General features: G+C 45.1%; 1 protein-coding gene across 21 annotated transcripts in view; it reads right to left on the bottom strand.

Moving 5' to 3' along the window:
• TRERF1 (transcriptional regulating factor 1) overlaps window positions 1-15,420 on the bottom strand; it is a 187,427-nt gene that overhangs the window by 10,575 nt on the left and 161,432 nt on the right. For 15 of the 21 annotated variants that reach the window (XM_039854787.1, XM_039854793.1, XM_039854785.1 and 12 more), the window contains 3 exons: window positions 14,340-14,415; window positions 7,281-7,369; window positions 5,230-5,400 (listed from right to left, as the gene is read on the bottom strand). In XM_039854787.1, coding sequence (XP_039710721.1) covers window positions 5,230-5,400; window positions 7,281-7,369; window positions 14,340-14,415 — 336 coding nt within the window. The remainder of the gene's footprint in view (window positions 1-5,229; window positions 5,401-7,280; window positions 7,370-14,339; window positions 14,416-15,420) is intronic. The other 6 variants (XM_039854802.1, XM_039854795.1, XM_039854800.1 and 3 more) reach the window with 1 other exon arrangement.

Genomic DNA, 15,420 nt, shown 5'->3' with positions numbered 1-15,420 from the left:
ATCATGGGCTTGGAGAAATGCCTTCCAGGGACATTCTATAAAAAACAAGAAAAATATTTTCTATGAATAATTATCCTCTATGCTACGGTGTCCTCTCGCTCTAGTTTAGAATTGCAACCAGGTGCAGAATTAAGCAGAAAGTTCCCGCCTTCCTCAAGGTTAACAAGATAGTTTAATGGAGTAGCTTGGAGTAGATATCCAGGGTGAACCGGGATAGAGGGCAGAGACCTAGGAGGCCCTCATTCTACCTCTTGTTTAACTAACACCTTCCTCTGCTCTTTCTGTCTTCCCTGGGGGAGAGGGGGAGATAGAGGCGGAGAGGGATGCTGGCTCCTCCAGGCCCAGAAAGGACTGAGTACTTCTATGTTACATCAACCTCATTTCGGCCTCTATTTTACAACATTTTACAGTTTATAAAGTGCTTTGTCACTGAATAGGCTGTGAACAGTCCTCCCATTTTACAAATGAGGAAAAGAAAGGTATGCCCAGATGCCTCTAACCCCAAAGGGTCCTTTGTCTCTGCCAAGCTCTCACTGCATACCCACTGCTTAGAGCACATGGGCTCAGTTTACCCCAGACAGTGATGTAACTCTAGGTGAGCCTATGATTCTTAGAACCCAGAAGCAAGAATTTCCGGGAAGAATTATGATTTCTGAGAGTAGTGGTACCCTGGGATCTAGAACCACAAGCTGCTTCTCTCCAATCTAGGTTGGGGAAGGGGAAGAAAGGCAATGCCAGTAAATATGGGGCATGTAGCACCCTCCTCGCTGGTTCAGTAGTGTCTGTATTTAATACCATATCTGTATATTTGAGATGATGCAGAAACAGGGAGTATTTATGAAATGGCCCCAGTTTCCAGTGAGTTAATTAGGATTAATTAGTAATATTTACATTTGCTGAAAGACTTCAAGTGAATACAGATGTAGGCTTAATACATTTAGAGAGTGATTTATGATATAAGCTGTAGGTTTCTTATGAATATATTAACATACAGGTCAATTTCACTTAAATAGCCTTATTCCTATATAAATCCACCATCTTCCAATCTCAAAGTGTTTCAGGTAAAACCACGTTGTGTCTAACTCCAAGAATTCACTCCATTCCTTTATAGAACTGAAACTTTGTGGTCTCAGGTATCTCTGTATTAAGCAGACCAGGACCCATAGCCTGGCATTTAAAATAAACTACATAATAACTTTAAATGACAATGGCATTATTTCATGGTACTTGTTATAATTACAATTTTCTCACAATGCCATTTTTTTTTTTTTTTTGGCTTAGAACTTTTAGAAGAAATATTCCATATAGCCACAAAATTACAGATTCAATTATACTGTACTGTGATTATACATGGTTCAGGAATTTAGATGGGTTTGACTTCAACTGGCAATCTATACACGTTCACAAAATGATTTATCATCAAGCCACATGGCTCCCCAAAGTGACTAAGAGATACAAAGATAGGAGGACAAAAACCCTAACATGTAGAACTTTGTATCAACAAGTTGGTCATTTTATGATATATTATAAAATGAAACATTTAGTAATATTCCAAAACCGGGCTAATACAGGGCACAGAGGTGGGTATATATTTAACATGGTGCTCAACGCTTTGAGCATTCACAGTAAAAGTTGTTTTTTCTTTTAAATTAAATTTATTAGGGTAACATTGGTTAACAGTATATAAATGTCAAGAGTTTCTTGAAATTTTTATTTCTCAGGCAAATGGAATTCGTATTACGAGAAATTTATGAGTTAAAATGCAAATGTTAAACAACCCAAATTTACTTCAAGACACAAATTTGAGTGTTACGGTCACTAATGATGATGGTGATGACGACGTATCGACTGCGTGCTATGAGTCAGGCACCACACACATACATTTCTGGTTCTCACAGCAACCCTGTACAAATTTTCTTTTTTAAACAAATAAGGAAATTGGCCAGAGAACGAATATCCCAAGTTCACATGGCTGGTAAAGAAGTTGAACTGAGATTTACAACCTGGGCTGATTCCAAAACCTCCACCTTCTTCACTCTTTGGCCCTGCTGTGAATGTCCACGGTTGCACAACTGTCCATCTGGACATGGCTTAGGTTTTCGGCTCAAACACAGAGATCCTGAACCTCTCAGAACTATTGGAATCAGCTACTTTCATTTATTTTATTTAAAAAATTTGGCACAAGTTGCTTTTAAAGCTCAAAGGGAAGGAGAATGTTTCCCTGGTCAGTGATACCAGTAGGTACCTAAGGTGCTTAGACCATGGGTGAGCTTTGCCCTTGGAGTCCTAATCACTGTCTTCCAAAGTCAGTTAACTGTGTGTCAGTTGGTTTTTTGAACTGTGCTAAATTTCGGTCATAGGCAGACCCACAGATTTGTCCTGAGTGGAATCATGAGCACAGACGGACAGGGGACAAGAAGGTGTGGTCTGCACGCTTTCCTCCCACCTCCTTAACGGAGCCCACCCCGGCCCCCTTCTTCTGCTTGTAAGAGTGAAAGGGCCTGTGATGGCCTCGGGCCAGAAGTCAAAGTATCCTGAGTGAGCAGTTGTGCTCTGTTGACCTTTTGGCTCCCTGAAGGGCAGTCATTCCTCACAAACTCTCTTTCTATTCCCCTCTCTGCATAAAAGTCCCTAAGCTACCTGAGCATGTTCCATCTGGGGGGAACGATCACCTGTCGCTTCAATAAAACACTGAGGATGCGTGATCAGGAGAGCTATCCAAGGTGTGCCATGCAGGCTTGCAGGATGAAGAGCAGGACCTCTGTACTAGGACAGCACTTTCTATGCCCTCTCCAGTGCTTGCATAGCCCCAATTTTTCATTTTCATTTGGCAAGCTATCCTAAGGCAACTAGCTGTGCCTTCACAGTGCCCCGGAGGGAGCTGTAAGCTACTACGCTGGCCTTAAATCAAGGTTTTCTTGCTTTTGTGGGCCTGAATCATCTCTGCACATAACTTTTTGTTCTCCTTAAGCTCACAGGTCACAAAGGTGTGGATGGTCCTGACCCAGCCTAACACTGGCTCCGGGAGAATAAGTCCAAGAAGATATGGCCCCTCGGGCACTGTCCTAACCTCTCCTCCTCAATCTGAAGCTACACACTGGCCTGGCCCTGTCTTCCCACCTTCAAAGCCCTGTTGGCCCAAGATGGTGCCTCTGTGTTATATGGTAACATCGTCCTTAGCAGCACCGAATCCCCTTGTTCACCCTGTCTCCCTCCAGTGAGTTTATAGCTATGAATTTCGGAAAAAATGTTTACTCATTCATTCAACAAATATTTGTTGAGTGCCTCTATTATGCCAGACCCTGTCCCAGGTACTTGGTAACACCCAAGGCAAAGAGACACTAATTTGCCTCACTTAGGAAAACTTTTCCCTCTTCTAAAACATGCTCTGGCAGAACCCAAAACAATGTAGAATTGGAAGGGACTTTACAAATCATCTGAGTCATTTGCCCCACTTTACAGGCCAGCAAGCCTAGGGGCCAGGTCCTAGGCCTCCAAAGCCTGGATTCTTTGTGCTTTCTTGTTTACTGTCTATTCTCATTTGGAAAGCAGTGCTCTGTGTGACCTGGGGCAATCCCTTTCCCCTCTCAAGGTCTCAACCTTCTGCTTGTGGAACAGTGGAATTGGATGAGAGAGAGAGCCTAAGGCCATATCTAAGACTTTTGGGTTCTCCTCTTATACTGCTCTTAAACACGCTTGGAGTTCATGGTCAACCTTCCACTTGCGTATGCCACATCTTCCAACTAGAATATATGCTCCCCTCGAGGTGGGTGAGGAGGAGGAGCAGAGGCATTTAACATCCCCGGTTCACCCACTGTGCTGTTTACACTGTGGAAACTCAACTGGTTTCAGGTGATTGAACCAGATGAGGCCACGTGGCTTTTTTAAATGTTAAACCACAGATGAGCAAAAGGTTATTCTGATATAAGATATCACTACTTCAATCATTCAAACAAAAGCCCTGGACACAGGAAACCCTTAATATAAAATATTGCCTTCTCTGATCAAAAGAATGGCAATTCTATTCTATTCCACAGGCATCTATTTTCTCTGATATTTGGGTCCAAATGTAAATTTATATATGTGTGCATATTTCCTAGAGAGGCTCAATTCTTAGTTAAGAACTCGGGCTTTAAAGCCTTAAAGCATGAGTCCAAGTGTTTTTACACTTCTTTAAGAGAATTTTCATTTGACTTCTCTTAAGTATTACACAACGGAACTGGGCTCAGACAACACATTCACCAGCCATTGACCATGGCTAAGTTACTCCGTGCCTCAGTTTCCTACCTCACAGAATCGGTATGTGGATTAAATGAGTCAATATTTGTAAAGTGCTTAGCACAATGCCTGGCACATAGAAAGTGCTATGTAAGTATCTGTTCAAGAAAATAGCCCCCATGTGTGCTAACGCTTATACTGGGGCACTATTGGGAATGAAAGTATAATTACAAATATTCACACCATTCATGAATTCCAAATATGTTCCCTGATGATGACAGAGGCTGGCGTTTAGTAATTTGCTATAAGACATGTAACTTTCACATGCACATACATAGTAGGTAATGTTTGCCACAGCGGGTGAGAAGGAGACGTCCCCTAGCTATGGACGCAGAGAGGAAAGCTGGTCACAAGGATAAATGTGGTATTAATTACCGAAGTCACACATGAGGGTCTCAGAGACGATTTCGATCTTGTTATGTCTTTAGTATGTACTTAATCTTAATGTCCAGACAGCTTTGTCTGCTAATGAAGGAAATCAATATCAGGGATAAATGGCAATGTGAGGATTAGAATGATTATACACTGCTAACCAGTTCCTCAAAAATCAAGCGTTCCTGGCACCATTTAGGAGCCAAAGTTCCTCCCTGCTCATGCTTTAAGGAAGCTGTGGTAGAAGCCGAGGGCTCCATCTTTCGGAGGCCCATTATGTTCACTGGTCAGTGGCATCTGTGATGTGAGAGGATCAGGAAAGGTCACACCAGGGGTTCAGGGTACCTGCTAATAAACCAACCACCCAAAGCTGGGACCACCCTACTCAACTCCCTAGCTCCTACCTCACCTACTTAACTGAATGCTGAGCCACAGGTCAAATCCAAAGTTGCCTTCTCTCCCTCTGCCTCTCCACATCAGCAAGTCGAGGCCTGAATCCCGCCAGGGAGCGGGCTTGTCACCCACTTTCTGCGGCCACCTCGGCAGCGAAGTCAAACCAAACACCAGCCACTTACTAACCTGGGTGTGGGGTGGGAGTGGGGCCAGTATATGTGACAACTCAGCGGCTTCACTCACCACACAATCGTCGATGGTTTCTGTGAGGCGTGTCCGGTGCTTCCGCCCTAACCGCGTGATTTTTTTCCATGTATAGTAGTACTCCACACACTGAGCCACTGTCTTAGACTTCACCTGCCGGGAAAGCCAGCTCAAGGTCAGCTCCAGCAGCAGGCAGTGCACAAGGCAGCAAGTTTTGGTGAAAATTGTAATAGGTAATAGGTTTATGCAGTTCAATTAAAAAAAATATATATATATATATCTATAGTGAAAAATCTCCTTCTCACATCTATCCAGGTCTCACTCCCCAACCCTGCAACACAGCTGGCCCCTTGGATTAATTTTTTGGATACCATTCCAGAATTTCTTTATGCTTATACCAATAAACACAAAAATATTTTCTGCACACACCATTTCCTCATAAAAAGTAGCATATATATGTACTGTTTTGCAACTTGATTTTTTCACAATATAACCCGGAGATTTTTTCATGTCAGTCCATTGAGAGTTCATTCCTTTTTTTAACCCTTAAAGCAGCATGCTTTTTCATTAAACATGCTTGAATGTGTTCGGTTCTCTGACTTACTGACCTTCAAAATCTATTTATTAAAAAAATGTTCCTTAGTAATCGAACAGGAACATAAGGCAAAAGTTATAATGACAAGATCTCAGTTTTTACAGGAAACAAGCCTTGCTCTGTTCTTCCCCAAAGGAAAAAAGGTAAATGTATTTTAGAGAGAAAAAATTCCTTTGTTTAGCTCATATATGTCTAAGCTCAAAGTGGGGTTCAAGAATGTGGGTTTTCTGGAGGCAGGTAAAAGGCTGGTGGTACCTGGGGGGTGGGACACAGCCAATTGCATGGTGAGATGAGAAAGGCACTACTAGAGGTCCTGTCTCCCCAAAGTTGTCCCCTTCACATCTACCTGATATCTTGAATTTCTATACTAGAATCACCCGGGGAGTGAGGATAATGTCCCAGAGAGCCCTTGCTTTAAAAACCTGCATTGCCTGGCAAGCATGACACACAAATCTATCATCAGTTAGCAAGGTGTGAGGCCTTCAAGGAATAAGGCCTAGGACAGGTCAGTCCTGGGGAAGGTAACTCAAGAACTATCAGAGTGTAGGAGCTGCTGGGCAAAGAATGTGGTGGCTCTAAGGCAGGGAAAGGCAGGAGTGAATATAGATTGAAGATGAAGAACTGGAGAAAAAGTCCACCTGTTCTGATTCTCATTCGTCAAGGCCCTAGATTAAGGTCAGGAGACATGTACCCTGGACACCACTGGGGGCATCGGCCCAACCTGGAGCCAGTGGAAGCTGTCACTTGTGACCCTGTTCTCTGTGGACCTGGATATCTTAATGACTTTAATAATACAATATAGCTCCATCATTCATCGGTCTGCTGAAACACTCTTTGAATCATTTTAACTTTTAGCTCAAACCACCTTTCAGCCAATTAAGGCCTATCAGGTTTATCATTTGCTCTATATAAAGTGCTATTTCATCTATGTGAAAGAGTTCTATTTTGCTGTGAAATGTTGTACATGTAAAGTATTATTTTTATTATTACTGTCTTTATGATTAGGGGCCCAACACCAGAAACTCTACTACTGGCTAGGGGAAGGGTACTTATCCTCCCTTCTCTAATTTCCCAGAAAAAAAATTCTGTCAGGAACATGATAGATCTGTCAAATATACATGAAACAAATTATGTAAATTGTGTACCAGAAGCCCCAGCTCTATTTATGCTGATAGAATGTATAAGGTACACATTTTTATTAAGATAAAAATAACCCCACATTATTGCCACATCCAAATATTTTATGTCTTCCTTTCTCTCACAGTCCCAACACCGGGGCCATGCCACCCCATAACAAATGCCATCTTTCATCAGTGAGGAGTGGAAGCCATCCTTTTTGTGAGAGCATTACACCAGTAACCAAATATATCTATATATCTTTAAGTGTACAATTTCCCAAATTCAGTTTTAAGAGAGCAATGGGAGGAAGTATGCTTACCATCTTCTGTACAAAAATAAAGTCTTTGCTGTAAGTGGCTAGTGCTTTATTAAACAGTTTTCTTTCTAGGGAGGTCCACTTGTCCGAACCTACAACAAAACACAAACTTCATGAGAACAGCTCACAGTTTGCCCCACTTTGCTGGTTCAAATTCATAGGTCGTCTCACTTTAGTGGCTGGTTTACTTAGTTAAGTTACAAAATAAAACTGTTCAGCAAATGATATAATACTCATCAAGCTCCTTTTTGAACAAAAGCCAGTGTAGTGTAATGGTTAGCAGCCCCGACACCTGGGTTCAAATCTCAGCTATGGCCTTGACCTTGGCACATTACTGGACCTAAGACCCAGTTTTGTTACCTACAAATGGGAATAATTCTAATTGTCCCCACCTCTTAGGATTTTTGCAAAGGTTAAAGATAATGCACAAAGTGTCTAGCTTAGTGACTGGGAAACAGTGAGCGTTCACCAAATTTTAGCTACAGTTCTTATGTAATTACGATGTTCATGAGTGCAAGTGTTCATGTAGCAAGCACTCTTCAAGATGAGGTAGATTCAGGAGTCTCCACCCTCAAGATGTTCACAGTCTAATGGACAGACAAACCAGTAGGCCACTGCATAAAAGGTGATGACTGCAATGATGAAGGTAGAGGTCAGGTGCCAATGGGACACAAAGGAGGAACACCACACTCAGGTTAGGGCCAGGGCAGCTGGGAAGGCTTCTGGGCAGAGAAAACACCTGAGTTGAGTTTTCAAGGACACAAAAGCCAGTCAGGCAAGAAGGAGATGGAAAGGAATTCTGGGGAGAGGAAGTGTGTGTGCAAAGTCAGAGGCAAGCAGTGAGAGGATGCATTTAATTCATTCATTCAACAGGTATTTGGTGTGTACTACCTGCAAGACACTGGGAAAAGAAAAAAGCTAACATTTATAAGTGTTATAAGTGCTTACTAGGTGCCAAGTTCTAAGTACTTCACAGATATTAGTCATTTGGTTCTACCAACAACTCTGTAAGATTGGTATTACTGTTACCCATTTTACGGTTGAGAAAATGTAGGTGTTTAAGGAATGAGCAAGGATCCAAAACAGTTCAACCACAGGGTTCTAGCAGAGGGAGAGCAAAATTTGCCTGGAGAGGTGAGTGGGACCAGTTGCTGATAGATCTGCAGACGGATGAAAAGGAGGCCCTACAGAGCTGGGCTGGTGCTTCTGTCTTGCTGGCTAAACTTGATATTCATCTTCTTCCTCCATAAAAGAGAGCAGGATAGGCAGGCAGATGGTCATAGAGAAAGGTACTGGGCTGTTTGGAGCAAGAAATAAGACCTATTTCTAAGGGTAATCCTGCTTCTGGGGGCTTCAGGGAAGACTCAATCACTGTGGCTGGTTTGCATAAAAGTCAGCCTCGTGCTTCTGGTTTTTTGAATTCTCATCTCTGGTTCATTAGATGGCATACGGCTGGAACTCTGACATGCTATCACTTCTGAGAGCTATAACCCCCCAAACCACAGTATTTCCCCCTCCAACCAGGAAAAGCCGAAGGTTTGCACTTTGCCATAGTTGATTGATGGGGCCAAAGTACAGGAAAACTAAATTGGTTCTTCCCTTGAAGTTTCAGCCGAAATTAGTGAATCAGGTGAAACCACTCCAGACAGACAGGAAGTCCTCCAGAGTTTGAGGGCAGCTCTCTAAGACCTGGTGAGATGCAAAGAGGGCCACGCAGCTGTTGCAGGCCAGCACCCGGTCTCTATGGTGGGCATACTTTCTTCCGCCCGATCCTAGGCTCATCACCTGATTACTGGCCCCCAGGCCTGCCTACTTGTGAGAAGCATGTCCCTTTGTATCCCCAAATGGCTTGCCAGTTGCAACCCTATATAAGGTGAAGTAACTTCTTGGACCATCTGTTATGGGGGATTCCCAAGCTTCATGAGGGAAGCAGACCTTCCCCCCGACTTTTCGGTGGATTTTAGGGCTGCTGCTCTGCCATGGGATCTTTAGTTTTCCTGATTCCAGAGTGTTCATTCTGCACCACCAGTCCTGGATTCGAAGTGGGCTGCACTCTCTCACTTTCCTCTGTGTCACCCTCCCCCTCTCAGGGCTGTAGCCGCTGGGGCAGGGAGCACGTGTTCAGACAATAAGTGTTGGCTCCTCTTAGTAGTCCTAGGGTCCGTGCTTTAGTGCAAATGATAGCGCTGTGGGCATGTGTCTGTCAAACAGAGGCATCCATGAATCAAGAGGCAGAGGCATGGCCAGATGAGCAAATCCCTTCTCAAGCGCTCACTAGAGTGGACCCTGTCTTCGCTGCACTCTGATCATGAGATTCCTGTTGGGCTGAGAATCCATCCCAAGGCTCCTGGACTGAGTCCCCAAGTCCCCAGATTAAAACTTGGTATATAGAAATAACACCTGAATAACACCCAAATAATGTCACTGTGCTGTGATTTAAAAAAAAAAAAAAGTGACTTTCATCAGACCATAGGCTAGAAACCGGGTTCTGCCATTTATACCTTCTGTGGCCCCAGGCAAGTTTACTTAACTTCTCTGAATATCAGTTTCCTCTCCTGTGATGAAGGGATCAGGACAGTGACTCTATGACTGACAGCATTAAGTCCTAAGTGAATGCACAGTAAATGTTTTAGATCTTAACTGGCCGCTTGGAGAGATTTCAAATCAGCCTGAAGCTATGGGACACAGGGTGTCCCCTCCTGAGCTATGCATTAGTGGCACTCAGGAAGACCACCAGGCCTTGCCTGCTTTGTGTACGCGTAAACCCACAGCCTTACTCCTGGCTGATCATAACTTCAATCTTCTACTTCCTGGCCCTGAAATCCTTCTGTAATAGTCAGGGAAAGGCTCAGGCATCCCCCATCCCTGTAGTCTGTCCGACAGCAGCACTTTCCTCATTCTTAGACAAGGTTTTCTAAGCCAGCCCTTCTTAGATTGTGCGTCTTGGACAAAGTCCAGGATAAAATGAAAAACCAAGGCGGGGGGCTGCCTCGAATCCTCCCGTCGCCTCCTCTCTAAGATCCCTGCTGTCCAGTCAGCATGCACACAGAGCCAGTGGGCTGACACTCCCCCAGCACTCATTTGTTCTACCTGGGGATTCCTGGCTATCGGGCTATAATCAGCAGGGGCCCCTAACAAGATGATTAAGGCTAATTACAAAGAGCCTAATTAGTTGGAGGAAACTGGTGCAACAGTATCCAGAGGAAAATGTTCTCAGCATCCGTTGCTGGGAAACAGGCTCTGAACCGTGGCTAAATTTGGGGCAATCTATAGCAGACCGAGGCAACTGAAGAGACATGGAGGGGTGACAGAAGTTTGGGCATGGCATCTTTTAAAGAGGGCCTTTCTCTCTTCTTTTCAAGATATTTAAAACTTTTATTGATGCTGTTGTTATTGCAGTTATACAAGAAAGACATGTTCAATGTAGGAGGACTACAAAAGGACTGTTTTTATACTAGATCTTCATTTCTGTGAAAGGTTCTCCATAGTGGGTGAAGGCTGAATAAATTTTTTTAGGGATGCAGGGTAAGGCAGGCTGCTATTAAAGTTCCCTCCAGAAGCACAAGGAAGGAAGGCCTTGATCTGAATCCAGAATTCGAGCTTGTCTATTAACTGTTCTTTACAAGTGCTGTGGCAGGTAAAGCAAGTGAGTAAGTGTTAACTCAGTTCCTGCCCTTCGGGGAACCACTCTCTAGCTAGAAACATGGGCTAAGAATGCCTGGAAAATGACATGGTGGTTGTGTTTCTTACAAAGTACTTTCCTGAGTATGTAATCCTAACTCCTCATCAAATTGGGGCAGCTTCCAAGACAAGAGAGCAGGCTTCTCCCAGCTGAATGGGTGTTAATTTCCTCCAGGTCTTCCCCATCTCCAGCATGTGAGGTCAGACTTCAGGACCCAGTGAGCATTTGGACGGTGGTGGGAGCCAATAGTAACTTCTGTTGAACCCCTGCCAGAAAACCCAGGGCCAGTTCTGACACGCCCTCTACTCTGCGCCCATCTGCAGGGATGGCCAGTTCAATGGAAAACCAAAGATGCTACAAACTCTCTAATCACAACCAGGCATCCTCCTCACCCTGACTACCCATGCTCAAGGCCTCCCTACTCAATCCAACTGCCAACTGGGAATCATTGCAAACAACTGCTACCTGCACCTGGGTGGAGGGCGCCGAGAGAGGATTGGACCGAGCACCTTGGTGTGGATTAAAGAGCACTGGGAGTCACTGCAATAGCACAATTCTCCAAGAATCTCAACATGGCCTCTCTGGCCTGGGCGGCAGCCCCCGGACCTAGGCGAGCTGTCCACCCATACCAGTCTCTCTTGGGCCCCTATGTCAGTTACTTTTTCTTTTTCTTATCGAATTGCTTGGGATGGGGCGGGAAAGGGAAGGTCATGAGTAAAGTAAGGAAAGTGATTTCCACAGGCTTGTGTCTCTCTCTCTCCCTCAAACTTGCAGCCTTCCTCCCTGAACCCATTCTTTCCACCTTCCCTCCAGGGCACAGACAAACCCTAAAGATCTGACCTCTCTTTAGACAACTGGGAGCCTGGAGTACGATTCCAGGGCCAGAAGTCAGAGCTGGGAGTCGGGGTGGGGTGACACTGGTCATAGCCACAGAGCCAGAGGCCAAATGACATCCAGAAGAGAGTGTCTCGGTGAGGAATTGAGCTGACAGACAGTTCTACTAGAGAGCAGCCCAATGGGGCTTGGCACAAAGGCCAAGGCAGGATAGGGAGACAGGCATGGGATTAATCAACACCCTAGAACCAAATAACATAAGGTGGGGCAAGGAAGTCCTGGCTGGTAGCTAGAGCATGTGATGTGTGTAGACTCTATGGCCTCCCCTATGGCTTGGAAGGAAAATGTTAATGGGATAGAATCAGGTCAGACTTTGGAGATCAGTGACCTCTGCCCTTTTTGCTCATAATTCTAGAAGATTCTCTGGGTCCGGTCTGTGATTACTTCCTGGAGAAGGAAAGTGACTGATATAGTCGAGTACTCATTTCTTGGGGACACACAGCCGGCAAGACGCCAACCCTTCACACTGCAGCCCCACTTCTCTTGCCTCCAAGAGTTGAAATGATTCCAGGAAGCAACCAAGTTCTTCCTGGTCTGCCTGCTGGGGGAGGGGATGAGCAAAGGATTAGCTAGGAACCCCCAATCCCAACAGATCAATAAATTTTAGTAGACTTAAAGGCCCTCTAATTTCAAAGTTCCTGGAATTACTTTAGTGTCTTTTGGGCAGGAGTGGCTTCTAGTCTTTAGCTTTCTAACCTTTCTTATGTCATGTCACACACAAAAAATAATACAATTTACGTGGCAGACTGGGAAGAATTGGCAGACCGGGAAGAAGTGGAGGGCATTAGGGTCCCAGATGAGGTTGCTCACAACTAGAGCTGATCAGCCCAGAGGTACAGGCCACCCCAGTCACCCTGAGGGCCAAGGGCAGCCGCATCTCACAGCAGATGATTTGGAAGCTCCTTCTCATCACCCAACTGTCTCACTCACTGTGCTTGAGACAGGCTCTAGGAGGCTGGACAGCTGGTCAGGGTTTAATGGACAGCAGATGACGCTCAGGATTAGGAGAGGATTGAACTATTTCCATGGCAGATTAGGGAGAAAACTCTCACATTTTTCTACCCACACTTGGAGCAGACACCAAGCAGGAAATGATGGAGACGATATTACGAAACCACTCCTTTAGGCCACTGGTTAAATGACAGATTTCTTATCCCTTGTGTCCATTTAGTGCTTGCCTAATTCCAGCAGTAGCCTATGCACTGAGAGTGATCCACAGGCAGATATCCTGGGCTTGCTGTGCTCAGACGAGTGGCTTCTGAGGCTTTTCCCCCTGTGGTAACAGGCAGGAAGGTCAACTCATAAGAGAAACACATTAAGTGAGGCAAACAGTGGTGGGGACAGACTGCCCATTGAAAATGCTCCAGTATTTGTAAAGAAGCCCTCGCCTTAGGCCTATCTGGCCACCTGGACCAAGCAAGGACCAGAAAAAGTATTACCAGGTCCCCAAACCCACTAAAGCATTTAGTACCTACCAATGCAGGGTCTGCCCAAGGCACCAAGGAAACCTGAAAATAACTAATAATCAAAGGGCACTAGAGGACTCAGCCCCCTCTAAAAGAGAAAACCCAGGCAGGTTTGTGGAGACCCTCCAAATGGATGGGTTTACCAATTAACGGAAATAAAAATGCAGACTTCAATTTCATTTGTCATCTCTTAGGCTCCCCAACCTGCTCCTTCTCTTTCGTGATTCTCATTCAACTCTTGAAGGTGTTTTCTCCCTCCCTCTTACTCATGATGCCATCGTTAATCCACACTCTCGAAAGACAAACTCACATGCAGATGAAGATGTGTATGTACATGTACCACTTCTGCTATCAGAATGATCTGCTGCTTAACAATCAACAGGCTTCCCCCTCAGACTCCATCCTGCACAAGGTGGAACTGTCTGGCCATGTCTGTCACAGTCACTGTTTCATCTTAGTGCTTAAGACAGTCCCTTCTATACAGTAGTGCTCAGTACATAACTGTTTGATAAATGAATAATAATGACAGCCTCTAGGACGTGCCAGGCATTGGCCTACATATACTCTCTCTAATCTTCACTGCAAGGGATGGAGTATGAGTCCCATTTTACAGGTGAGGAAACAAAGGCTGTAGAAGGCCAAGGGGTGCAGGCAAGAGTTGAATCCATGTCTACTGATTCTAAAGCTGAGGGGCTGCTGCTAAGTGTTGTTGCCTCTGTGCTATACACGCTGTGGCTCTCTTCCCCAGTGCACCAGTCTCATGCCATCCGTGCAGGCACTGTCCATGACTGCCTAACTCTTGGCACACCCATGAGGGGCAGGAGCCCATACACATAAATGCCCAATAGTACCCAGGCAACAGACACAAATGCCCCATCAGCTACACCCCAGAAGGCCTTGAGATCTCAAGTGGTAATTAGGACAGAATCGGTGCTATCTGTTATTAAAAAGTGACACAACCAAACATGCAAACAGCCCGCTCCCAGGAAACAATAGGGCACAGGGCTCCTGGTAACCTACCGGCATAGTGGTAATTTGCTAAAGGATGACATTTTAACCGGACGGGCTTCCGCAGCAGCAGCATTTCCAGAGCAGCCTGCAGACCCATGGGAGAGAAAAGGCGACAGTCAGTAATGGGTCTGTGTGTCCAGGGGAAACCATCTAACAGGGAAAAGGGGTTGGCACTGCAGAGCTTGGGGCTTGGGGCGCTGGGAGGAAAACCAGAAGGAGATTGCCCTAATCGGGGTTCCCTCTGGTCAGCACTCAACAGCTCCCCCAGCCCATGCCTGTAGCTAGCTGGTCATGTCGGAGACCCCACTCCTTCCTTGGTGAGGGCCCCAGCCCCAAGGAGCTGGTGAGGCCTCCCCTCTGAATGTTGGCTGAGTCTCTCGGGAAGGACTGAGGAAATGAGTGGGTGATTTGTAACTGTTTTTGCAGAAAAATCACATGTTTCATTACAATTGAACACAAACAGCTGTATTAGTGATGACTGTACATGACTGTACTAGACACTGTCCTCACGGAGAGCCTAGCTAAATAAACCCTTTCAAATCTGTCTCGTTTAGCCTTGTTGACTTTAAAAAAAAAATGCTGCAGCTGGAGTTGAGCAGTAGATGGTTTAGTGGCAGAGCAAGGTCTAGAATCTTGCTATTCCAAGTGTGGGCCACTGGCCAGTGGCACGGGCATCGCCAGGAGCATGTTTTAAAGGCAAAACCTTGGGCCCCACCCCAGAACTGCTGAACTAGAACCCGCATTTTAATAAGATTCCCTGGGTGATTCATGTGCATGTTAAAAGTTTGAGAAATGCTGCCCTGCAACACCAATCTCAAAGGGTTAAGGAGAGTTCTCCAACATTCTAGAAAATCCTTGAAGGGCATCAATAATCTCATGGGTAGGTAGTACTGGGACACTGGCTGACTTTCACGTTTTCATATAATCAAAAAGCAGGAAGCTAGATCTGGTACAAGATGTGTTTACTAAAGGGGAAAATGAGATTCGTGCTTGAGTGATCTCACTGAGAGTCCAGGTTGAGCAGGCAAGTGGTCAGCTCTGATTCTGGGAAGATGGCACCAAAGTTTTGGTTTGACCAAAGAACTGTGTC

The sequence above is a fragment of the Pteropus medius genome, unplaced genomic scaffold (assembly GCF_902729225.1).
Source record: "Pteropus medius unplaced genomic scaffold, Ma_sr-lr_union100, whole genome shotgun sequence".
NCBI lineage: Eukaryota > Metazoa > Chordata > Mammalia > Chiroptera > Pteropodidae > Pteropus > Pteropus medius.
The sequence above is the reverse complement of the archived record's forward strand: the minus strand, read 5'-3'. Positions and strand labels throughout refer to the sequence as shown.